At 34.6% G+C, this 26,766-nt stretch overlaps 1 protein-coding gene and 1 long non-coding RNA gene across 3 annotated transcripts in view; both read left to right on the top strand.

Annotated features, from left to right (window-relative positions):
* The first annotated feature begins 7,843 nt into the window (after positions 1–7,843).
* LOC132946222 (uncharacterized) lies at positions 7,844–8,897 on the top strand. The gene is made up of 3 exons (XR_009664682.1): positions 7,844–7,980; positions 8,308–8,408; positions 8,491–8,897. It is a non-coding gene; the product is annotated as an uncharacterized LOC132946222 (long non-coding RNA).
* Positions 8,898–11,250: 2,353 nt separating this feature from the next.
* The window catches only part of LOC132946218 (protein pangolin, isoforms A/H/I/S), a 56,336-nt gene continuing 40,820 nt past the window's right edge, over positions 11,251–26,766 (top strand). The window contains exons 1-3 of one of the 2 annotated variants that reach the window (XM_061016098.1): positions 11,251–12,220; positions 15,529–15,595; positions 20,733–20,833. In XM_061016098.1, the coding sequence (XP_060872081.1) occupies positions 12,056–12,220; positions 15,529–15,595; positions 20,733–20,833 (333 nt within the window). In that variant the 5' untranslated portion in view covers positions 11,251–12,055. The remainder of the gene's footprint in view (positions 12,221–15,528; positions 15,596–20,732; positions 20,834–26,766) is intronic. The other variant, XM_061016099.1, reaches the window with a different exon arrangement.

The following is a 26,766-nucleotide window of genomic DNA, read 5'->3' as shown; positions in this document are numbered from 1 at the left end:
AGATAAGGCAATTTTTTTAAGTAAATATTATTCCTGTATTTCTATTATAGATATCATTTCATACAGATGCAACATTACAAATACAAATACCATCTTATCCTAAGTCCATATAAAAAAAAATCCACTTATTGGCGCTATGGCAATTGTTTCCGGCGGGGACGGGGGCCAAAATAAATAAATATATATATGTCTACAATTTTCTCACTGCAAAAATAATAAAAGGTCCACTCGGAATCGGCGATTACTCTAGCGCGAAATCCGAATGTCGATTAGAAATTATGCGTAACATATTATTATAAAACAACGTTAAAATGATCCCCCCGGCGATAATACGACACTCACGCCAATCACCTGTAATATGGCAGTATATATAATATATATATTCATATATAGATGTATGTAATATGTATGTATGCGCAACCATAGGCGTGCGCAGACTTCAGTTTCAGGGGCAGCAAGAGATTAATCCGGCCCATCCCCCAAATTCACCGTCAAACCGCCCGTATTTTTTTTTACAATAGGGTATCGAATTAAAATAATTGTATTGATTTTTTGTTTCTTTTGTTTTTACTTTTTTTATCATAAATGGTAATAATATTTACAATTTAATTTTTATAGTAGACAGGTCGATCTGTTTTATACTGGTAAATTCTATAATTATAAAATATTTATCTATAGTTTACGTTTGCCCAAAAAAAAATAAAAATGTATGTAATTGTTTTATCTATAATAATGGTCATCATTTGTGGAAATATAATTTTACCGACGACCATCATTCAATATTTTCCAGCGACGGCAGCCCCAAAAATAGTTTAGGGGCAGCATATCATACTGCCTTTGTTGTCCTCATGCGCATGCCTATGTGCGCAAAAAATATAGATTTAATAAACAGATAAATTAATAGATAAATAAATAGATTTTTATAATCTATATCTGTGATATCCGCCGTCGTGTGTATACAGCTAATGTACCTACTTATCACCTATGATAATGAAAGTCAAAGCGTATTTATTATCAATACGCGTACCTATATGAAATGCGCGGTATATAACTAGGAATCGGAAGTTGATGACCTATAAAAATGCAAATTTGACCTAAAAATGCCCTTAATAAAAATTTAATAGCTATAATAAATACCAAGATAAATAATACTTATTCTAATCAATTTTAATGCATTGCATTGTAAGAATCAATTATATTTTACATTAAATAATAATATGCAACAAAATTCGTAGTATAGTTTTATTTTTATGGAAAAGTTTATAAATATTTATTTGTTAGGTATCTGGTACCTATATATATATATAAAAAGTGTAAATAGTTTGTCAATATAATAGATCTAAAATGTAATCAAAATTATTTGATTTTTAAATTATTAAAATTTGATTTAGGATTTCTTTTCAATTAGTTGGAATTGGTTAAAATTATAGTAAATTGTTGAAAAATGCAATATTACCTAGTTATTTAGGTTCGTGTGTTATTAAAATTTAAAACACACTTTCGGCTAGGAAAGCTAGTCTAAGACGTTTCGAAAAAAAAAATTATAAAGTCATCGACTTGAAACTTCACAGCCTTAACCATAGCTATAAACCATATATTATGTCGTATACCTACAGTCACGCAGACGACCATCCTCGACGCTACGTGCGGTATACATATACGTGTTTTTACTTTTTAGAACACGTCCGTATAATACAGTAACGTACGAAGCGGTAATAGTATAGACCATATAGGTATGTCGTAAATAATATTATTATTATACGAGGTGCAGTGCTATGTATCTGCAGGGGATGTTGCAGCGACGATTCTCGGAATGGCCTATACATTGTACTCCACTCGAACGCCTCAATATAATAATAATAATATACAATACATGTGTAATGTATTATATTATTTATATGTATATAACGTGTATAGTGTGTATACAATATAATCATAATACACTTATATACATAGCCTCATATAGGTATGATATATAATATATTATATTTATATACGTGTTCACCACTCCCACCCTTATCCGTGCGATCCATGTAGGCGGATTTGGGGTCCGAATTCTGCGAAGCGAAAATGTAGTGAGTCTGCGACAGCCTGCCTATATATATAATATACACTCTGCAGTGATGGTATATAAATCTAATATTATTATAGTATATAAGAGCTCGGAGCCGTATATATTTGTTTTCCTTTTAAACCACGGCGATAAACTCGAGTCTTTTTCGAGACTTAGCTGTGGTTTAGCCCGCGCTTATTCCCCCGTTATAATATGATGACATTATACTTATACGTGCTATGTAAATCCCGCGAACCACCGTTTCCACGCGCAAGAAGAAGAGCTTGTTTTTTTATAGCGCATGTTTTGTACTGTTGGCTCATAGCTAATTTTACAACAACATTTTTAATATCAAAATGAATTGATCAATCATCAAATTTTAAGGTAAGAATATTATCCAGGGCACTATGAAAAGTTTTTTTTTCATATATTAATTTTGAATCAAGTTATGAGCATTATAAAATTGTACATTCTTTGTAAATTTAAAAATTTTAAATGCTCATTACTCAATTCCAAATTACAATATTAAAAAAAAACTCTTGAAGTGCCACAAGGACTATTCTCACCATAACAGAGTACTTACAACGGAATATTGTAACGTACAATTTGCTGTAGTAAGACGGAGACAACACATGCGAGTATCGTCCTCTTAGAATCTGTAGGTATCAGCGCGGTTCCGTTATGGTAATACATAGTTATACAACTATATAATATATTATAGGCGGTATATTATAATGATACATATATTGATATTTGATACCCATGTCCATGTGGTCATATTGTAGACGCCGTGTCCGTGTGTATATTATTAAATTGTATTTATTAATAATTGATAATATTATAATAATTATAACAATTTATTATTGTTATAATTCGCGGGACATGATATCATCAATACTATCAATATACATTGCAGGTACCTAGAGTGCACCGCCACGCCATGGTCCAACGTTGGCTGTTATCGCGATTTTTGTGTAGGAAAAAAAAGTCGGTACTGCTCTTTGAGCGAGATTAAGTAAGTCCGGACATAAAAATAAATAATAATAATAACAGTTTATAGTATAATATTATGCACTAAGTAGATTGTAGGTAGGTTCATATCATAATATCTGTGCGCGTACAACAGTTGTTAATGTAAATATGTAACGCGGCGGAATCTCCTTATAATAATAATATTTAAAATATAATAATATTGTGTGCACCGACGATGCGTCGCGGCCGCAGCGCCCAATATACCTATATTATTATTATAATAATATAACCATGTCGTGCCGCACGTTAACAACCCGTGAAATGTTGTACGGAGCGTTCGCGCGCGCGTGAGTGTGTAATCGCACTACGTATATTGTATACCTATAATGCGTTATTATACTCATTATATTGTGTGTGCGGTGCACATACGCCACTCGTCCGCAGCCTTTTTCGCATCGAACCATAAGGAAATATCGGCGGTATGCCGGTATATATATATTTAATTTAATTATGATATAGGTATACCGCATGCGGTGCTAGTTTCATTATGATATATTTTATTATTATAACACTGGACAATGTTGTTGTCGTGTGGGTATAATATACAACACCCTACTACACGCATAAAGCATTAACGCCCAGTGGCGCAACCGTTTTTAGAGGGGATGTGGGCTACAACCGTACCTAAATATTTTTTTTTCTCATTAGAGTTATAGCCGCACTATTATACATATATAATTGTGTATAAAAAAACTAAACCCAATAAATATGATCATATATATTATACAATATACGAATGTTATTGAATTTATTCAAATATAATTACAAGCCCTCTCACAAACCAGTGGTGATTTATATTATTGTTGGCTCCTCCCTTTCATTATATATACCGTTATTATTATGGCTGTAGGTATAGTATAAAAAATATTTTCCCGCCAAAATTGGGAGTCCTCGTTGAGATAAGAAAACTTCAAGAGTGTAAATCAGTTAATTGCTTAACGTATCGCGTATGGTCATGTTAATGTTTTCAAAAAATAGGTACCTAGGATATCACCAAAATAGTCCAACCTAACTAATCTAAGTGTGGCTACGTACCTATACGTTAAGAAACAGCTGTGTCCGACTATTGTGTTCTGTTCGTCGGAACTGTACGTCTGTATACCCATAATATATTTAAAATTATATTAACAGATTTGAAGAGGAATACGATTTCGAATTCTATACACGCGGAACGTATATTATACCAAAAATTTTTTTCCCAGTTCCCCCAACAATAATTCAGTGGCGGACTAGGAATAAAAATTGACCCCGGGTAAACAGAAAATTCAGCCTACTTTTGGGCTAATAATAACATATTTATAAGTTATCCGAGTTATTGGCCAAAATGTATACAAGCAGCCAAAATTGTCGCCAGACCCAGGCGGGGATCGCCCACCCGCTACCCTGGACAGTTCGCCACTGAACAATATACGATAGTAGCGAAAAAAAGTTACATTTTATAATTGTATTAGGTACCTATACATCGTATCACGCACACGTCACACGTACGCTTACACTACTATTGCTATATATTATGTATACACTATACACGTATATTATACTTTGACACTTCGTATATATACTTACGCTTATATAGTTATATCAACTTTATACCATTATAAACCATTATATTATAGATAAACAAACGCAATTTTTTCTCTCTATAGATTCGAGGTGGTTATAGGTTAGGTACGCACATCGCGTGTACATTGTTTTTTTTTTTAACGCAACAATTATGTAGGTATATATGTATAGGTATTATGTGCGGTCATCGCTAAGTGTCGGTCGTTTGACGGGACATGGAAAAAATACAATAACGATTATATATATAATGTTACTGACTACTGGGTCAAATAATTATCATTACTGTAATGATGTAGGTATAATGTATATAGCAGTCCATCGTCGTCGGCCAACTTTTGAATCAGTATACATTATGTAAATATGTATTCTAAATTCAACATCGTACGTAATATTTAATATACCTATATATTAATCATTATTATCATAATATAATATAATGTACACGGTACACCAGACGGCGTTTGCCGCTTTGCAAATTTTGATCGTTTACGCTCATATTTGCAAATAGTTTGCTCACAACTTATTAATATTAAATGTAAAAAAAATACTTTGCGTTGGGTTAAATAATATAATACAATAATTCACGTAAAATCTAAATTTTGAGATGATTTAATAAAATATGATTATATTTATTCACAATAAAATGTATACATAATATAATTAATAACGCTTAAAATATGAATTCAATATAAATTGTTGAATGGAATGTTTGAATTTTCGTTAATAGTAAAAGTCCTGTCCAAATATATTATGTATTCGCGCTCTGTAAATATTGAATAATGAAAGTTGAAAGCTAAAATATATAAGCTGGTGTGTTAAAAATACATAATTATTTTCCATAGGTAGCTATAATTTTATATTAATTTACACAGTCACAATCTGATCACAATATTACTAACACAAATGTTTGCCAAGTCTGGTGGCCGTAAACGAAACGTGCTTTTCGCTATTTAGGTTAGGTTCCGAGTATAAAATATAATTCTATTTACCCATACCTATATCTATACCTATGTACCTAAACGCTATACGGCTGTACCTAAACCTAATTGTATACGTAAAGAAATTTATGTTTGTACTTTCGACAGATATATGAGAAAATTTTAAATTATATACGATTTTTGAGTAACTATTTTATTATATTCGGTAAACAAATCAGAGCAGTTAACAATAAACAAATTAAGTTAATAATAGCCGAAGTGCCTTCACTGAATGGTTCTTCCCTCGAGCCACTCAAGCCGCCATATTATAATTAAATTAAAACACTTAATACCTATAACCTATATGCTTATTATACTATTTTTTTTGTATAGATTGTATAGTTTCTAATCTTAAATAATTGTGACTTATATATGGTCGTGCTAAAACTAGATAAATTTAATTTGTAATAACTAATAACTAATAACTACTTATAAGAAGCAGTTAATGTAAATTATGGAATAACACAAACAATAAATTACAAATAATGAAACAATTAATTAATGTGGGGAAACGTTTATAATAAACTTAGCATTTATACTGAAGTAAAAATACAAATTGTTTAACAATAGATAAAAATGCACATTTATTACCGAGATAAATTAATTTGGATTTTCTATATTATTTTTAATAGTATAATATTAAAATGAATAGAATACAAACTAATACAAGTACACAGTTTTAAATATAATTATGTAGGTTAAACATACTATAGCAATAGCAATATAATATCAAGGAATTTTTTATTTGATAAGAAATTATAAAATTTTCATAACTTACGCGCTCGTTTTTTTGTTCTCTGTTAGCCCCCTATATATGTTCCTAGAAATTATCCACAACCCCCCCCCCCAATTGAACATTTTTTAATAATATTAAATTCGATTCCTATAGGTACTGGATAAAATTTTCAAAATATTTTGACTTATTTTGAGCTGTTTATACGGATATTTTCAATTTTTTTAGTTTTTTTTTTCTACAAATTTCAATAAAATTTTATTTTTTGGGTCAAAAAGCCTGAAAATTTAATACAAGGCTCTTGTTATATTGTTACAATAGCAGTTGAAAAATATTGAGAATATATAGGCACACATTTTTTTTACAAGCATTTAAAGTTCGAATTTCGAATTTCAACAAAATTGATCAAATTTAAAATTAAAAAATTATCTTTTAGTTAAAAATTTATAAAATGTTGAACTTTTATAGATAAGGATTGAAAATTTAAAACAAGGTCCCGTATAAATAGGTAAATAAATTACTTTATTCATAATATCATAAAATATACTGAGTAATATATCATGGCTGCATATTGAATATACGTTATAAACATAATTAAGTACTAAGTTACAACAAACTTTCAATCAAAATTGTACAATATTATAGATCATTATAATAATCGTATAAGCTGGTAACGATCTGCTATTCATTAGGTGTCTATAGAGTATAGACTCTTTAAATATATAATAATATTAGGCAAATATATTTTAAGGCAAGGGATACTTTATAGCATCCCAGTCAGTCCACGCCTGCTATCACCCCCTGTCGCACCACAGCTGCTTCGAACATATTTATGAGAAACCTGCAGATGCCCTGATGGTATTTAGTCACATTTAGACGATTATATTTACAAAAAAAACCTACTACCGTACTACTCATAATAACGATAACATTAAAATTTTCATTTTCAAAATATTGTTTTATAGTTTCTACATTAGGAAATAGGATTGTCTACTCAATATAAAATCGCGTCTCAAGACATAGTTAACACACGTCGAAAATCGAAATAATATATATCTTAAAGCGATTGATTTGGAAAATAAAAAAGAGAGACTTGAAACAAATCAGCATACCTTGTACGATTGAAGTCAACCTAACCTGTATTAGGTTGTGAGGCTTTGCTCCTTACCACCCACATGAAGAGATCTATATACGCTACCCCTCATCCCCTTTACATCACTTTTAAATAACCATAAGGCTTATACATATGTAATCCAATCTGGGCGTATACACCAAATAAAATAATACAATCTATAAAATACAAATTGTACCCACACAGGAAAAGTATTTTTTTATCTTATATATTGAATTAACTGTGGACGACTTGGGTTTAATATATTTTATAACGAAATAAGGTTTTAATCTTTATATAAGAATTATAACTTCAAAATATTCCTTAACTCTTAATGGTTCTCTTCATTTTATTTATTGTTTTAGAAATAAGAGGACATTAACGTATATTATGTGTTGACAACGTCATATAATAATGCATACCATTGCAAATATCACGTTCAGAAGAATCCATCTTAGTTTGTTATTTTTAATATTATAGAGTGAAGTTTTACTTATCATCAAATTCTAAGGTAAGATTTTATCCAAAATCCACGTAAGCTTTTTTGATATTTTAATGTTAAAGTAATGAGGATTTTTTTAATTTACAATACGTTAAAAAAATTGTAAGAGGAGACCTCCTGTGTCACTCTAAATTAAGCTCTGGTAAATGGTAATACATATATATTATATCTTGCAATATGTCAACATATATGTTAAATAATAATGATATATCATTATTATTCGTCATATATTACAGTGGACTCATGCAATGTATTCATTAAATCATCGGAAAAATGATTGATTATATTATATATATAACTGTTTGTATAACAGTTAAATGGTTTTGTTAACTTTAGTAGACAATAGTCGCACGTGGCAGCAGAATGTATAAATTATTGATATGCATGTATGTGTGCAGACTTTAAATGTATACGCAGCATCAACAAGTTTAGTAATAGTAAGTATAATACCCACATTATTTATCATTGGCGAACATTTTATAATCAAATTGTCATGAGTCCCGTAAAATTGTTCTTCAGTAGTTCAAGTTCAACCGTTGAGGACGTTTGTATGCGAATTTTAAATTTGGTATCTCGGATTTCCGGTTATGTTTAGTCTTCAGTTTTCAATTTCCTGTAATCTATGGCTGACGAAAGGTAAGCGCTTTTCGTATATTATGTTATTATTAGAATATCTATTGGTTATTACTTATTAAGTATATTAGCTTTTATTATAAATTTATAAATTATTTTAAAATACGATGTTTCATAATTTCATATAAAGAAAGACTTTTCCCTCACTACATAATTTTATTTAAATCTATTTTTCCTTCGAGGTTATTTAAACTTTACTCGTCATGAATGTATTGCAAACATTGAGATTTTCAATTATTTTAATGTACCTATCGATTATCGGCTATCGCACATATACCAATTGACTGCACAGAGAACTTTGTATATTTTATCACAGTTATCATTTTCTGGTGAAAAATTCAGTATCAAACATAATATTATATTAGCGAAATATCAATTTGTTGTCTATATAGACTCAATATGTATATTATATGATTTATAATAAAATATGTCGAGAAAAAAATATACTACATGAACTAATAAATTGTCTCTTTTTATGAATTAAAGTAATTGTTGCAAAGGATTTATTGTAAATAAATAATAAAACTAAATCTAACCCCTAAAATAGTTTGGTTGCATTTCAATAATAGTTACGTTCACTGCCAATATCATCTATTGAAATCTATAGTCCTACACTCCTATAAGTTATGACTTAGGAATTTTGAAAAGTGGTGCGTAATTCGTAGGTATTAGGTATACCTAGTTGAGTAGTAGGTATACATACTGTGTTAAATCGAAACAAAAACCAACACAATCCTAAAAGTAAGAATAGTCCCACATACAATAATTAATGGTATCTCCCGATATGTAGTCTTCTAATAAAGTATGCGTTTAAATGACTACCAATGTATAAACCATGTTCTAACATAATAATACTATTACAATATAGAACCTAATTCAACCTATCAGTGGCGTATCCAGTATTTTAAAATGGGGGTGGGGGTAGGGCAAAGACATAATATTTTTAAAAAAATACTCAACAATATAGGTATTAGATATTAACAATAATAATTTATTTTTATGTTGTTTCAATGTTTTTATACAGCCAATGGTGAGGGGGCATGGATACTGCCCCCCATGGCTACGCCACTGGTACCTATAGTATAGCTTAAATATTAGACCGTATTATTTATTAGTTATTTTCCATCCAGAAATTTTAAATTTGTATAAATACAAAAGTTACGTTAAGTTTATACTGACTTACTAATTAAAATATCAGTAAACGCGTATATGTATATAGTATAATGCCTTTAAGTTTGATTTTAAGTCGATTTACTCTAATATTAAAGCTGTAACAACACAACTTTTTGTTCGGCTGAATAAAAAATTTGATACCTTGGTGTTACTTGGTAGCCGGTATGTATATCTATGATGTATAGACTAAAGGTATTTGTTTGTATTTTAACCCATTTAAAAATGGTTTTGCAAATAAGTTGTCGGGACCTTTATAAAAACTTATTTTGCTGTCCTATAACTTATATGTATTCAATATAGGTCTAATTTTTTTATATAGTTTAAGGCATATATATTATATAGCTTACTTTAATATATAAATCAATTATTATTATAATATTGTTAATATGTACCTACAGTAGTATATGAGAATATATATAAGTAACCAGTGTTTCAGAGTTTTCCATTTCACTGATTAATGCCGGTGATATAACGATGGTACCATTGTTTGGGAATTCTGTATATATAGTAAGAGTAATTATTATTGAAATAATCGTTCTGTGATAGGACTCTGCAGTTTCACATCAATACATTTTTTCACTCACTATGCATTATTGTATATTTTCCAGACAAGCAAATTCAGTTTAATCGTTGATATTATTTTTTTTGTTTTAATGGTACATCTTAGATCATGTTTGGACATTATTACAATTTATTACATTTTTTTTCACATATTTCCATAATATATAAAAATGTATTATTAACGCATTTTTTAGTCGTTTATGGTCGGACATTGTTATGGTGGTAGGGGGATATTATTGCGTATATTATGTAATAACAAGCGTATGTCTCTAAATCGTGGCAACAAGCACCGGACGGTCGGTGGTATACTTTTTGTTGTTGGGGTGGTGGGGGCGGGGGAGGACGTAGTCGGGTCTCCCGTAGTGTCGGTCAACGCACGAAACCACTACGACCATAGGCGACTTTAGGCGGTAAAACTGACCACCGAAGACATTACGACCGTGACGGTTACGAACGAGTTTCGCGCTGAGACCGTACAATACAACGACAATAATAATGACTAACGACAACGCAACACAACAACAACAACAATATTATAACACTTCAATACATATATATATAATATATGGCAACTATAATAATATATTATATTGAGAATCCCTGCGCTATAGTTAACGCGTTAGTAGCGTCCGTGTTTGTGTGTGTACTGAGTGTACGTGTGCTTGTGTGCGTTTGCATATGTGTGCGTGCGTGAGCTAGCAACGCAGAGTTTAATATAATACGTGTGCGCTAGTGTGTACGCGACGTGTGCATGTGCGTTTGTGTGTGTATGGTGCGGCGCTTGTGCGTGTGTGCGCGGAGTGGCACGGCGCATTGCGAGCCCGGTTGTGGCGCGGGGACTGCGGGCGGCGGGGGAGGTTATCCGCGTGTCGATTGGTCGGCTCCCTGCTCTGCCCCGTGTGGTATGCGGCCGACCGGACGACGAGTCGAGAAGTCCGCCGCGCGTGTTCGCATCGTCGGCATTAGTGTACCGTCCGGTTCAAAAATACGTTCGTCGTCGCCGGCGCACAGTACGCCAGTTCACGCACAACGCGCGCGCTTATGCGCCAGACAGTAATACACATACGTACACACACACACCAGCGCGCGCGCGCGCTCCCGTGTACTTATGCGTCTACGACTGCGACACGAGTGTAATAATATTTTAATACTACGCGACACGAGTGCGCGCCGTTAACAAGTGTCGAATGTAACGATAAACGAATATATAAAATAATTATCGCGATGGTGGTTAATAGGTATCGTTATTAAATATTAATTATTATCGCTGTAATCCGCGGTCGAACGCCAGTCTCGAGTAAAAGACGCCGAGCAAACCGTTAATACCCAAAATATTTATATTATTATCGTGCGAGTTTTTCATCGTTGTGTCGTTCGTTTGCGTTTTCCGTCCGGTCGTGTCGTCTCCGGATTTTTGGATATCGTTTAGTGTCGCTGCAGTGTCTTCTCGTGTGATGGTGCGTTATCGGTGCGCGGACAAAGGTAGTGTTCCGGCGGCGCCGGCCGCCGTATGCCGGCCGCCGCGATAGGTGCGCCGATCCCACAGTGATGACGATGTGCCGCCGGTAGGGTTGTCGCCAAGCACAATAGTAATAATACCACCGTCGTTAACCGCGTGTGGACCGCCGTTACCCGAGTGGTCGGCGTTTGTCTCCTCTGCGAACCCCCGCCCACCAAAACGAGCGTAGCGGTTACTACCGCGCGAGCCGCCGAGGTGATGCCCCATGCGAGCGAAGACGGAGGCGCGGCCGGCGAGGACGCGTGCAGCTCGGACGAGCTGATCGTGTTCAAGGACGAGAACGGCGGCGAAGACGTAGTCAAGCGTTCTTCCGATAAAGTCACCGAGGAGAAGTCCGACCTGATCGACTTGTCAGAATCTGAGGTAAACAGCGTCACCCTGTATTATATAATAATAATATAGTAGTTCGCTATCCATTATTTTTTTACCTTCCAGGTAACCGACCGTTTGTTTGTATTTGAACACGGGTAGCGGTAGCCCCATACCAATTATTATACTAAACAATATTATAATTATTATTTAATGGTTTTGTTTGTTTTAATTCCGAGTGATTCGAGAATCGAAACAATGCCCATAGAACTCGAACGCGGGCGTTTGAGTTTGACGATTGCTAAAATCCCAGATTATTGTTTATCTTATCCGTGGCAAGTCCAATTACAATCCCGAGGGGTTGTTTCACGACGAACAGGTGAAAACAGGTGTAACACCATTGTTAAACCCCTCTCGCCTCTGTCCCGAAACCCGTGATTATAATAATAGCCCTCTGTTGAGTATACATACACACATACACACACGTACGTTAACTAGGCGTAAAAAAATTCATATTCGATAATTTTATGTTTCCTTGGTATATTCTTCTCTCCGTCTCTCCTCTAACACTCATACTCTCATACTCTCTCTCTCTCTCTCTCTCTCTCTCTCTTATTCTTTCCTTCCTTTCTTTCTTTGGCGTGTTTCTTTCTCGTCGTTTGCGTGAGGATTTATTTGTTTCCGTAGACGTTTTGCGCACCAGACCGAGACGCTGTTAATTACGGGGCCTGCGGGTATCGCGTTACCCATCGGCGTCGTAATGAATTCAATTAACTGTTCGGAATAATATAATATACGCCATATATAAGCGCTCAAAAATACAAACACAAACACGCTCACCAACACCTAGACGCCCCGTCAATCATAAACACTTAATCAGGCGACAACTACCGACAAGGTCGTTACTAAAAATTTATTTTTAATAACCGGGCTCTCCGCGAACAAGGAAGACACGTGCAACTGCACACGTAATTATGTTGTGACCGTGTGCGTACAATGTTCATTTAAATAATATCCTCGTCGCGGTTGATTTTTACCTGTATTATTTATACATTTTCTTCTTTCGATCAATTAGAAACGTTGCTTATTTAGTACTATATAGTGTTTATTCATTATTATATAGGCACTATGTATACATTATACAGTATACACGTGATTCGAATTATTGCTCGTGTGCGTTAATAAATAATACGCAGTGTAGTATGTACATACTGCAACTGCAGCCTGCTCTTTCCCGACATCCTGGTATTCGGAGAAATATCGAATATCTCTAGTGTTATAATCTAAAGGATAATAAAGCGTGTAATAAGCGAATTTCCATAGGATGGCGGTTATACTTTGCCGTGATTGTAACCCAGCCACCCACGGCGGCACACGTAACTTGTAAAAAAAATGCACTAAACGCATCGTCGTACATAATGTTTTATTATGTTGCATACGTCTTATTATTAGGCCACCGCCGCCTAGCACTCCCCCCGCGGAGTGTTCAGTGTGTGTGTAAATGCCGAAAATGTATTTATTTATATTTTTTCTCTGAAATTTCGATTTACTTTTGTGTTGTCGTTTTGATCACCGGGGACCCTTTGACACAATAGTAAACACAATAAATGCGCACCTCCTGGGATTGAGAGATTCGTGGTGTGCCCTCTCGGTCCTTGTTTAATAATATTTTGTGCGGTCACAAAAAAAAAAAGAAAAAAAGAAAGACGGGGCGAAGAAGGTTTCAATACGTTTGTATTGAGAGAACACATAACATTATATTATAAAGAATGCTGGGGAAATATCAACCCTACAAGTGTTTGAAACCTGTTCCGTTTGTTGTGTGCACAGGGATTACGACGAGAAACGGACCCACGGTGTGTTTCGGTATTGTGTCCCGCTGTCAAGGAATTACTATAAATTATTATCGCATGTGATCGTTTTCGGAATTGCACCACCCACACGAAAATTTGGAAGGGGGGTAGTATATATATATATATATATATATATATATATATTGTATAAAAATAGGAATTTAATGTAAGGTTATTTTCAAATGAAACAAAAAAAAAAGGAACACGAATAAAATAAATAACGATAAACCAACAATAGCTAAAATGGCGATATTTCGGGTGCACGTTCTTGTTATATAGTCTTTTAAGACATTATTATTATTATTGTTGATGGGCGCGCTCAGCAAAATATACTTACCCGTACCATGTATATACATAATATAATAATTTTAAGTATATGGTTATAATATTATGTACACGAGTAACAATAACCGGTACCATTAGAAGTATTTGATGATTGATAGTAATTACGAGCACTTGTATAGATGATTGGCGCGAGCTACTTTAATTTACTCGGTGGTGGTAATGGCGTAATCTGGTTACGTTGCGTAATTCCAAGAATATGCCTATATATACTAAGTCCGCATGATGATGGACCACTACAGCTATAGTACCGTCGTCTCACCTCCTCTCCACGTACACAAAGAAGAAAAAAGTATTAAATTCCTTTTTTGGATATAAAAACTATACGGGATAATGACCCTATAGTGCGAGACTTGCAATCGGGCACCTTTATACTATACTCCTGCTAATTTCACAAGCCCGATTCTCTCGTGTGTGTGTAACATTATTATTCGATAGAATTTCAGAAGCTTTTTCGTAATGGAATTACATATTATATATTTATATATATATTATACCGAGTTAAAATATTAAAATAATATAACATTTTGGAGTACCTATACTCATGTCGATGTATTGGTGGGTTGTGGAGGGGTGAGGGAGTGGCGTGCACATCATATTATTATACACTCTGTAAAATTGTTCGAAAATAAAAAACGGAGAACATGACCGGTTTAATTGGCGTTCAGGTATAAAATTGGATAACAATTGGCGTGGTGGCGCTCCGCAGGGGCGCCACGGCCCATTGCATTTTAGCGTTATTAGGCGCCATCCCAGCATGATGAGGTTAAGCATTCGTCCGTCTCGCATTTAAATATAATATATATGTATATATTGTGTATACACCGTATTACATTACCGAACTTAGGCGTATCATCGTCGGCCGTTACTCGTGTACCTATATACACAAGAAGCGCGTTCTAGCGTACTTATTATATTATATTATAAAATATAACTGTCGTTAGAGGTACCTATAGAATGTAATATGTGTGACCTATACACCACTGGCCAACATCAGTATAAATGCGATTATATGAGTAATAATATTATATATTATTCATAGTTATTTTTAATCCGAAGAGATTGTGCTTTAAATTATCTATAAGGCTGTAAAAATTGTTTTATATAAATCGACGTCGTATACCAACAACAATAATTATTAATATTATGTTTTTTTTTCAATTTCAGAAAGTCAGTTCAAACCATCGATGTTCTCCTGTAAAAACCAGCAGTTCTACTCCTGATCTCAACCGAAGTAAGTTCCCGACAGTTTTTCTTTTTATTTAACAAGCACGCGTTTTACAATGACTTGGTTTTTTTTTTGGGGGGGGGGGGGCGGGGGAGTTAAAACCAAGATCTGGTCACGTATTTATGGTTGATAAAAATATAATAAATAATAATTATTTTTATGCCCCATAGGCAGATAGTGCAGTAAATAAATAATATTACAATCATGCTCACACATAACAATAATTTGAATATTAATATAATATTGTTTATACTATAGTATTACAATAAATATGATTATTGATTATAATATTATAATGACTAATGACATAACAGTAAAACAATATATAACATTTATTAGTATGGAAATAATTTTGGCTGTTGAAATTATGTCAAAATATTTATTTTATTATACATTAATGATCATTTAACTTTGAGGGCCAAAATGGCTGAAATTTTGTTGGGGACATTATTATTATGGACTTGTGTTTTCATCCCATCGATTTTCGTTCGCTTTTGTCGAAAAACAAACTTTTCTCCGCACGTATTTAATAATAATTAGTGATCCGCCGCCGCGGTAGTGTATATATAATAGTCACACCGGATCGGGCCCGTAATTAGGAGGTACCTGAACAGCCGCGAGCGACAACTATACCAGCGCAATAGGTCCGGCACCTTATATATTTCTCTTCTCCGTCCCACACGTTTCGAACCGGCGAGCGCGCGCGCGCACAGTCTGACCGGATAACCGGTGTAAATTTACATTATTTTCCTATATTTATAAAGACCGTGCGTAATTTATCGCGGTACATTAACGAGACCGGTGCGTGTATAACAAACAATAAATTTAATAAACAAAACGACGCGTCATTCATTCGCGGAGAGGGAAAAAAACGTACACATATAATATTTTACGGTATACAATACCCGCGCGCAGGGACCCGTCAGACAAAAACCAAACGGCTTATATTGCGTGGTGGATGGCGTGGGGATTGTATTAAACAAAAAAATTACACCACGTGGCGTGGTCGTTGTTATGTGTGTGCGTGTATTAATTTCGAGCAAGAAAAAATGTATACCCAAATCCTATTCCCGCTGCACAGGTAACGCGCACACCGAACATGTGTTGAACACACTCGACGGGTGGCGGTTCTCGGAATCTGACCGAAAGAATGTCATTCTGGGTGGTGACGATGGTGGTGGGGGTGGTGGCGGCGGCAGCAGACGTGGTGGGGGTCGTTGACGCAAAAAAAATAATATAATATAATATAATATATAAATCTTAAAACCTTCGCACTCTTTCGTGTTTCCTCTGTAGTCTGTACATTATATTATTATGTATGTATAGGCACAGGCTCCAAAGCCTTACGCCTTTCGTTTGTATACTCCACATTTAAACAGCCGTGTATACGACCTTGAACGTTATATTGTCCACCGAGGAGAAGCGCGTATAATGACAGAATAGCTAATAACAATAATATAATAGTAATAATAATAACAACAACAATAAAAGAATAAAAGAGGTGGTCGAACCGAGAGCATTATAATAACCCGAGAGCAGACGACGCTGTGGTCGTAATAATTCTCCAGCGCGTGCATGCGTATTTACGTACGTGTGTGTATATACTATATATGTATATATTTTCATGTATGCGTAGGTATATAATATACAATTTATATTATATATATATATACCTATACAAGTATATAAAGTATATAACGTACATATATATGAGCAATGTGAGGCATAGCCATAGTAGTCTCTGGGCAGGGCTCCGCACACGGTCTCGGGGCGGGGTAACGCAAGGCTTCCTAAACGAGGCTCGTTTTGTTTTTTGACACCGGACTCCCTCCCCGCGCCGCGCGTCCGCCCCTGGCCTCAGTAGGTTCTTACGCTTTCTTCGCACCCCCTCCCAGCCCGCTGCCTCCCGCACACCACCGTCGTAAACCTGGCGGCGACGACGACGACGACGACGGATCTTTGTTAGCCGTGTGTGAGTGTGCTCTGTGTGCCAGTGCTATCTCAAGCGGTGCTCGTTAACCAAAACTGTACACGACTACTGCACGCGAGAGAGGAGAACCGTCGCCGCCGTCGTTGCGACGTTGCCGATGTGTTCATGAGATAGAGAGAGAGCGAGTGAGTGAGAGAGAAGCAGATCGAGAGAGGAGAATCTTCGGAGATTTATTATATTATGCCGCACGCACGGTGGGTGACGCGCCGTGTATATCACATGGTCTCTCCTGACGACGACGACGACGTCACACGCCGCAGCAGCAGCCGGCTTATTATTATGCATTTTATTATTATTATTATCATCATTATCATTATTACATGTAAGGCAATGGTGTGAGTGTATGTGTATTGTGCGCGCAAACCGGAGATGACGGTTGCGGCCGTGTTGAGAAGTCGAGTTTGGGTAAAAATCGTAAACATAATAGGCATAATATTTAGAAACCCGAGCGAGCGGCTATCATAAAAAGGTTTTTTTACTTGCATGTCGTCGACGGTCGTAAAACATCAACATAATATAATAATATACGTCGTCGTCGGGACTTTGCCGATCGGTATCACAGCGCGAACATACGCAATAATTTTATATATTATGAACATTAAATGCTAATATTATGACGTATTATAATAATGCCCCTTGCACAGTGCACAAACAACCACGGTAAGCAGTTTTCCAAAATAACTTCATTGGTTCCTACACCATATCATGAGTCAAAGCGTTTACGGCTAACTTAAAAGAAAGAAAAAATATACACACCCGAATTGAAATGTCTAAGTGGATAACAGTTTTATATTGTTGGTGCCTACATATTATTATATAACATAATATTAATCTATACGAACTAGAATGATACGATTTGTATATACTATAATAGTTTCAACTTGTAGTGAACATTAAAACCATTTTGTTTTAAGTATTTTAACTAAAGATATAGATTTGGCGTGTTATGTAATCATATTAATTTTTATTTAATAGTTGATACGCTATTTTAATTAACATCTACATTTGAACTGGTTAAATATTCTTGTATATATGTATAAGTATATTATTATATGATGTGTAATGTGTATACTTTATAAAAATTTAATTTTTTATCCAGTTACAACTGCTTTACTGCATTTTATATCATATTTTAACTACTGAACCGTAGTGTCACTTTCTGATCATTTGTTGTTTTAAATCACTGTGTAATTCGCGTTTCTCGGAAAAATATCGTATAATATGTGTGATAATTATACCAACCAGTCCGTGCTGTACGCATTTTAATATTTATCAATTGTTAAAAATTTGGCCTTAAAACCATTTTAAATCTCCGGGTAACAAGTACATAATCCACGAATGAAAGAGTTTTATTAAAAAAAAATAAACCTTGGTTGTCAGTGTTGCTACTACTAAGTTTTTACAATTCATACTAAGTCCTATCATTTTATTTTATCATTTAAACACAGCGGCAAAGGTGAACCTGTTGCCGTTATCAGTCAATTACACCAATTAAAAGTCCTAAACCATCCAATGACCATTGACCATCATTATTTTCTGATTAAATCATAATATTATAATATTCCTTCTCACCTTCTCATAATATCTATGTTGTATATTATTATGTTAAGTATTTTGAAATACCAAACTTAATGCTCATATCACACGTCTTGTATATTATTATTATTATTTTTAATATTAAATTATATTATTATTGTTATGAATCTAAAGTGTAACTTAAAAAAGTTTAATTTATATTCTAATTTAATTTTCTTTGTTTGACTATAAAACTGTATTCCTAACAATAATTTTTAATTTTTCTGTAGAATAATATTGTATTTACGTTATGTCATAAAAATGACCACAACTAACATTTCGAGGACCCTTTCTGTATCGTCATATTTTATTTAGTTGTCTTTATTTTTAGTCTTGAAATATTTTTGTCACGAATCACCAATAAATTAATATTTAGAAAAACATTAAATATTCCAAATACTATTTCTTTTTGTACACCAATCAAAATATATTTTTGTTTAATATTTCATTTATTTTTTTAAAAATACTAAATAGGAGGTATGATGGTAGTTGTATATTTATTATTTGGTTATACTATAAGTTTGTCAAGGATCACTTGATCCTCGCAAACCTAAGTGTATGAGGTTTTTTAAAATTAAGTTTTTGGCTAATAATTATAATAATAACATTACAATTAATACGTAACTCATATAATGAGGCGGTCATCCATTCAATATATAGTTAACGGCTATTGTTAACATTTCTTGTTTTCGGTGTTGACAGCATTCGCCGACAGATCTATATTTTTCTGGTTTTTAGAAAAGTGATTAACTCACTATGTTCGTGTTAAACGCATAATCAACACGCGCTGTTCAAACAAAGTAAAGTGGTGTGCTCTCGTCGTAGACTCTTAATGATAATTTGGTTCATAACTTCGCATGTAGGTATATTACATTATATTATGTATAATATTTTTGTACGTATTATTACACATTTCGCTAATATTTTTTTTCACTTGGCTGATAATAATCTTTAATCATAAAACATAGTTTATTTATAAATATTGTCATTTGTTGCTAATTTACTATTATGAAATATACAAACTGAAATATTATAAGGTAAACAAAAACAAAGAATATATATTTTTTGTTTTGTTAAAAATTTGTATTCACTTTCAAGTATGGAATGGGTATGAAAATTGAAAATACAATCTGTTAAGAGGGCGCTACATCCGCATGCGTTCTCTCTGTCTTACAAACGAATAGCAAACTGTACGCTCAGCAGATCACGTTTAGCTCTGTTAGTTTAAAAATTAGAGTGAATTGACCTCGTATAAAATTTAGAAGTAAGAATATTATTATCTAGTGAACCTTATAGGGTTTTTTTATATTTTAATTTTAAAGCAAGTTATGAGTATTTTAAAATTGTACATTTCTTAACTGAAATAACAAAAAAAGTATTTAGGGTAGGCCTTTTTTAGATATATTTAATAATTCTATAACAATACAATAAAATAAAGTAGTCTTTTGATGCCAAAAATATAATTGGCATTTTGCAGTAAATGGTATATTCCTTGAAACCTTCAATACATCTGTGTTTCATATCTGCAGGGATAATCTTATTTTCAATTGATTAAAGATAATATTTGTTTTTTTTTAGGTAAACCAGGTCCAACTCCCCACCCACCTGCTTTCAACATGGGCTATCTCGTTGCACCTTATCCATCGCCCTACACGAACGGCACTACGTCTGTGTCAATGGTAAGTCTTAAACTTTTATATTTAACTTTATTCTAATTTACACATTTGTCTACGAATAGGTTTATTCTTGTGTCTATAATAAGAATCACCATAATACATTATCCGATAGTACACATTACACGTCAATACGTCATGTATTAAAATTATCCTATAATATGTTTAAATTAACTGTCATATTGTTGATTGATATAATAGATAGATAGAGAGGTACGGGTACCTGCCAATATTTGTATGTTCTGTATATTTTAAGGGAAGTTATGGACGTTTGATGAGTAGTATTTTATCAATAAAACTCTGCACCTTTTATTTCTTTTGTGGTCTTATATGAATGTTATGGTAGGCGGGCAAAATACCAAATAATTTTGACCAAGTCGCTTACAAAGACATGGTCTAAATGGATTGTAAAAATCTACTGAACTGCGTAAAATGTTGTATGCCCATAACCAGAAGTTTTGACTCAACAAGAGGCCGACGCCCGTCGAGATTTTTTGCTAAACAGGGAAAAATTGAATGGAAGGATTAATATGTACATACGTCTAATGCTGAGCAATTAATGCCTTGGGATTTTAAATAAAAAGACATTTCTCAATTAATTATGCTGGTAGAAGATAATAATAAAATATACCGAATTATTTATAAGATATCAGATTTGAGTTCAATAAATGGGTCTACTAGCCATGGATTTAACATAAACTATTCACAAAATAATATAGGTAGTTATTAAAAATTTCAACATAATACTGGAGCCGGGTGTTAGGTATTCGCCTCTCCGCTTGCATATAAACATTTTCTACTAGGAAAAATGATTAAAAACAACAAGAAATTGTAAGACCAACAATGATTGTATACGATTCTAAACAACAGGATATTGAGTTTCTTTGGCCAAAAAAACAAACAGTTTCGATATGACACTATATTATTACGACTTGGGATATACATTGATTTATTTACATATGTTATACACAGATTTTCTGTGTACGCGTATAATAAATCGACGTATGGCGTACAGTTTAAACTTTAAACGTATAAATATTTATTCTAGTTTCGAAACATCCGAAGACGCGTAAGCGTAACTGTAATTTTATTGTTTACATCGCGCCAGCGTTGTAAAGTTAATATTTCGTGTAAACCGAGCTTCGTGTCGCGACGATGGTCGTTAGATAAAAAATATATCATTTTTTATCTAGATATGTTGCCTTTCGGCAAAGGCAAACACGACGTTGCGCGGTTATGCCACTTATGCCCAATGCCTCCTTACGTTGCGGCGCGCGCTATAGGCGGAATTGTTCACACTTGTATTGACGACATGTGTGCGAAGTTAACACTACTATTACTACTACTCGTACTACTATTACTACTGTCTACTACCACTACTACTAATATAGTTATAGTAGTATTACTACTGCACCGCCACTATAAATAATAATAATATAGCGAGCGATAGGCGACGAAGACGACGACGCCGACGACGACAGTTAATTCGCGTCAAACATAATAACACCGTCTCTGTTTGTGTGTTCTTCGGAATCATTAAAAATTACAATAATTATATTTAATGAGAACGGCGGTAATTTTATTTAAACCGGCGGCGGCGTATGAAACAACAACGGCGTCGTAGTCGTCGTCGTCGGCGGGTCAACGCGTGTAGGTGTGTGCGTATGTTTTCGTGTGTGTGCGTATGTAATCATATGTGTGTGTGTGTGTGCCCAGTGCGCGAGCGCGCGCCTGAGTCTGGTTAATGCGGTTACGACGGACGCGTTCGGTATCGCGGGCTACAAACAAGGCGGGTAATTTGCCGATGACAAGGGGCCACCGGTGACGGGCGGGGCGGCGGCTTCGGCGGCGCTTGACACACACACGCGCGGGCGCGTTGCGGCCGCCGCCGCGAGCGCTCCCACCACGATAGCCGCCGCCGTCACCGCGCGTAGAGTCGTATAGGTCGAAAACTGGTTTGCCTGCCGCCGTCGCGTCGTCGTCGTCGTCGTCCGTTCGTATCAATGCGAGTCGTGTGCGTGTGTGTAAGTGTACATGTGAGTGTGTGTTTTTGTGTGTGGCTGTGGTGGTAGTGGTGCGCCGGGGTGGACGACACTGGTTTTTCGGATCGGACCGACGGACTGGACGCGCGCGCGCGCGAGGTGTGGCATACCTGTTGAGAGAGAACGCGCGCGTCGTGTACGACGTCGACGCGGCGGCGGCATTAGGAGCTCTGGTATATAGCCTTGAAGAAGAACAACCGCCGCGGCGCGCCGGCCACTTACTATACAGCCATTGTGTGTGCGTGTGTGGACGGTGTTGCCGGACTTCCGACAATCGGAGGAGCCCCGGCTCTAACCATGTTACTTGCGCGCGCGCACACACACACACACACACACACATACGTACACGACGCACACGTTCGGTCTAGCGCGTACTCCGCACCTCGTTGCCTGTAATCGGACGTGATTGACCCGAACTCGGGCTCTCTTCTCTCGGTCCGTCCGTCCGTCCGTCGCCCGTACGCTATTATAATATTAACAACCGAGTAAATCGCCGCCGCCGCCCGTCGCTCTATGCGGTGTCTAGTCGTCGTTACGAAACGCACGCGGCGTGAGAACGATTATATTATACACAATATATTATAATGTATACATATGTGTGTATGATATACGTTATACGTACAATACGTGTACGTAGAGAGACGGTTGGCGGAATAATAATAATAATAATAATAATAATAAAAAATTACGGACGGATGAGGTTTGTTGTGGTTTTTTTTTCTATCCTCGTCTACTGCATTATGCGCGCTGTGCACGCGGTATGATACCGGTCAGTCCGCGTGTGCCGGAGCGCCGAATTTCGTCCCGTAACGGACGGGGGACAGCCGTGTCGCGACAACTATACTACGACCCCCACGACGCCTTACAATCGGGCGCGACATTTTTTTAATTGTTAGTTCCAAAATGTTTGTAGGCCATTTCAAAATCATTACTAGGCCACAAGATACTCCGATATAGTTATAGTATAACTGGATAAATATACCTGTAATAATATATTATAAACGATGAGATTTAAAATGTTCTGTTGTTGTAATCAGTATAGATATACAACGTTCATCTTTTTATTATTATTTGTTCTTTATAATTTAATAAAATATTAATAGATATATAATATTACAAGTCAAACCATTAAATACCTACTTGTCAAATAAATCTGTTATGTTTTTTTTATGTATAGAAAATACTTTTTCATAATATAGGGGTTTTGACTACCTATACAATAATTAGATATTATATTAATAGGTAAATAAAACTATATAAGCCGTAAACTATAGTGAGCCAATACTTCATAGCTATGCTTATTCGCCTTATTCTATGTAAAAAAATATTTAAAAATTTACAAATTATAATTTTATTCGACAAAAACAAAACAAAGTCAATTCATGACAAAAACACTCCATAGATATATATAGTTAATCATCTTTTGGAAAAATAAATAAATACGCTTTTTGTATAGAGAGTCGTTGGTTGTGGTGAAATCCGAACCAGTCATTTTTGACTGTCTCCACTATATAGTTACAGCCCGTGAGCTATAGCAGCCCATCTCGAAAATTGATGGCTCTTGACGCCTGTTCCGATCTACCCACCACATTATCGCCACACCGTTAATCGAGCCTGTTTTCCACGTCACCTGTCCCTAAGCCTCTACCACAGTACCACACCGTTACCGATGCCAAAGACGTAAGACGGAAGACGGCCTCGATCAACGGTGTGGCGACAATTTGATTAGAGATCAGGACAGGCTTTGAGCACCATCAAATTTCAAGATGGGCTGCTATCGCCCTCGCTCACGGGCTGTAACTATATAGTGGAGACAGTCAGAGTTGACAGGTTCGGATTTCACCACAACGATTCAGTAATCTCTACAAGAAGTGTGTTTATTTATTTTTCCTCTACGCTGCTTCGGCGACAACAGACGTGGGTAGACACTTCCACCACGACGACTTTGCAAGCAACGGTGTCCATTATGGTTTGGCTACAACGATCGGCGCCGGTTCCCGTTTCCACCTCGATGATTTGGCGAGTATGGGTCTCCAATAGGGTTTGACGACCATCGGCGATACTCCGTCCATAGTATAGATATTTTGTTTGAAAATGACAAGCGAGGATATTTGTGTATTTCGAAGATATGTTTGACGAAGATTGACAAATAAATAAAATGAATAAATAAAAACCAAATTTAACCCTTTTTAAATTAGCCTATCTTCTTCCCAAAGGTCTAAATTACACACAAAAATTAAATTATATATATTTACTAATATATAAAATTGTATATAATACAAATCAACAAACATGCCTGATTAAAAAATAGCAACTAATATATAATACACTATTATTATTTTTATTTTTATTTTTTCTGGACAACCGTTATCACTTAGGTATATGAAAAATAGATAGTGGCCGATTCTCAGGCCTACTGAATATGCATATAAAATTTCATAAAAATCGGTCTAGCCGTTTTGGAGGAGTACCGGTAACTAACATTGTGACACGAAAATCGTGGTAGTTAAGTAGTTGGTCAATGGTTGAACCACAGGATAAATGTATATTTGAAATTTTGAAAAGTACAAAAAAAACGAATTCTCACTCAGTTTTAGCTTTTGGAATACATAATATCTGTGATTTAGCTGTATAATTAACAGGTCAGAGAAGTTTTCTTACAACAAAATAGGTGCAAATTATTGTATTTGCAGCAATTTACGCACTCAAATGACGCGACTATTTTGTCGGTTTCGAATGTTTTGGTCACAAAATGTCGGTGTACCGTGTAGTTGTGTATGATAAACGGTATAATACCTATTTATTATTGTGTCGGAAAAAAAATAACTCAGTCATTTTTCCCTTTTATTTCGTTCAAAACATCTCTACGCATGCACACGATGACTGTTGATTTTTGAAGTATAATAATATAAATATAATAATATAATATGCTTTGGAATTCGATACGTATATATATATATGTATATTGTATATATACCTATATAGAATGATATAAAATTATATTAATGGTTTTTATTTCTATAATGCACATAAAAACGGATGGTTGTTCGACCGTTATTATTCAAACAATCTGTTGTTGAAAAATATTAGTAATGCTTTAGTCATAATGTGATCGATCATGTAACCAAAATTAAGGCGACAATATTTACTTAATTTATAATTTGTTGTGGTGAAGTTGGTGTCGTAAAAGCAGTAAAATTTTGTTTTATAAAATATCAGTGTTAACTGTGAATTGGATCGAAATTGTACGTACATTTGTACATTTTATAAATAGCTAATGAAAACCTATTATTTTTATTCTAATTTCGAAGAGCTAACTCCGAACTATATAGACGATGTAGAGTATTTGAAAATGTAATTATTTACCTAATTATTTATGATAAATAATATATTTCATGGAAGTTTGACTAGGTATACGATTTATATTATGAAGTCTAGTAATTCATCATAGGCGACTGCCCGTGATAAAGTAACTTCAATGAATAATAATAATTCACTTAAGTATAAATGTATAATAATACTTCCTGTCTGAGGAGACAATTCAGTATTGGAGGTTGCCGTTCATAAAAAAATTAATTCTTTTTTATGAAATTCAAAAAGTTTTGTCAACCTATACCTATTTACCTTGAAAAATACTCGTTATACGCACGGGGTAAATATTTAAATACACGAGTGCCTCAATGTTAAGTATAGTAGGTAGTCTATGGTAAATACCCAATTATCCTTTAAATACACATACCTACTAATTACTAATGAGTAATGGGTAACGAATCTTTTTTTTATCGTTTTTATCGTTGGGACTATGTTATTTTTTAATTTATAATAATGTTTTTATGTACCTATATAAAAAGATTTAAATGTACGTTCAGTATAAATAATAGTGTGGCTATTTTCCGT

This window comes from Metopolophium dirhodum, chromosome 6 (assembly GCF_019925205.1).
Source record: "Metopolophium dirhodum isolate CAU chromosome 6, ASM1992520v1, whole genome shotgun sequence".
Lineage (NCBI taxonomy): Eukaryota > Metazoa > Arthropoda > Insecta > Hemiptera > Aphididae > Metopolophium > Metopolophium dirhodum.
Note: the sequence above shows the minus strand (reverse complement) of the source record. Positions and strands in the feature narration are given on the sequence as shown.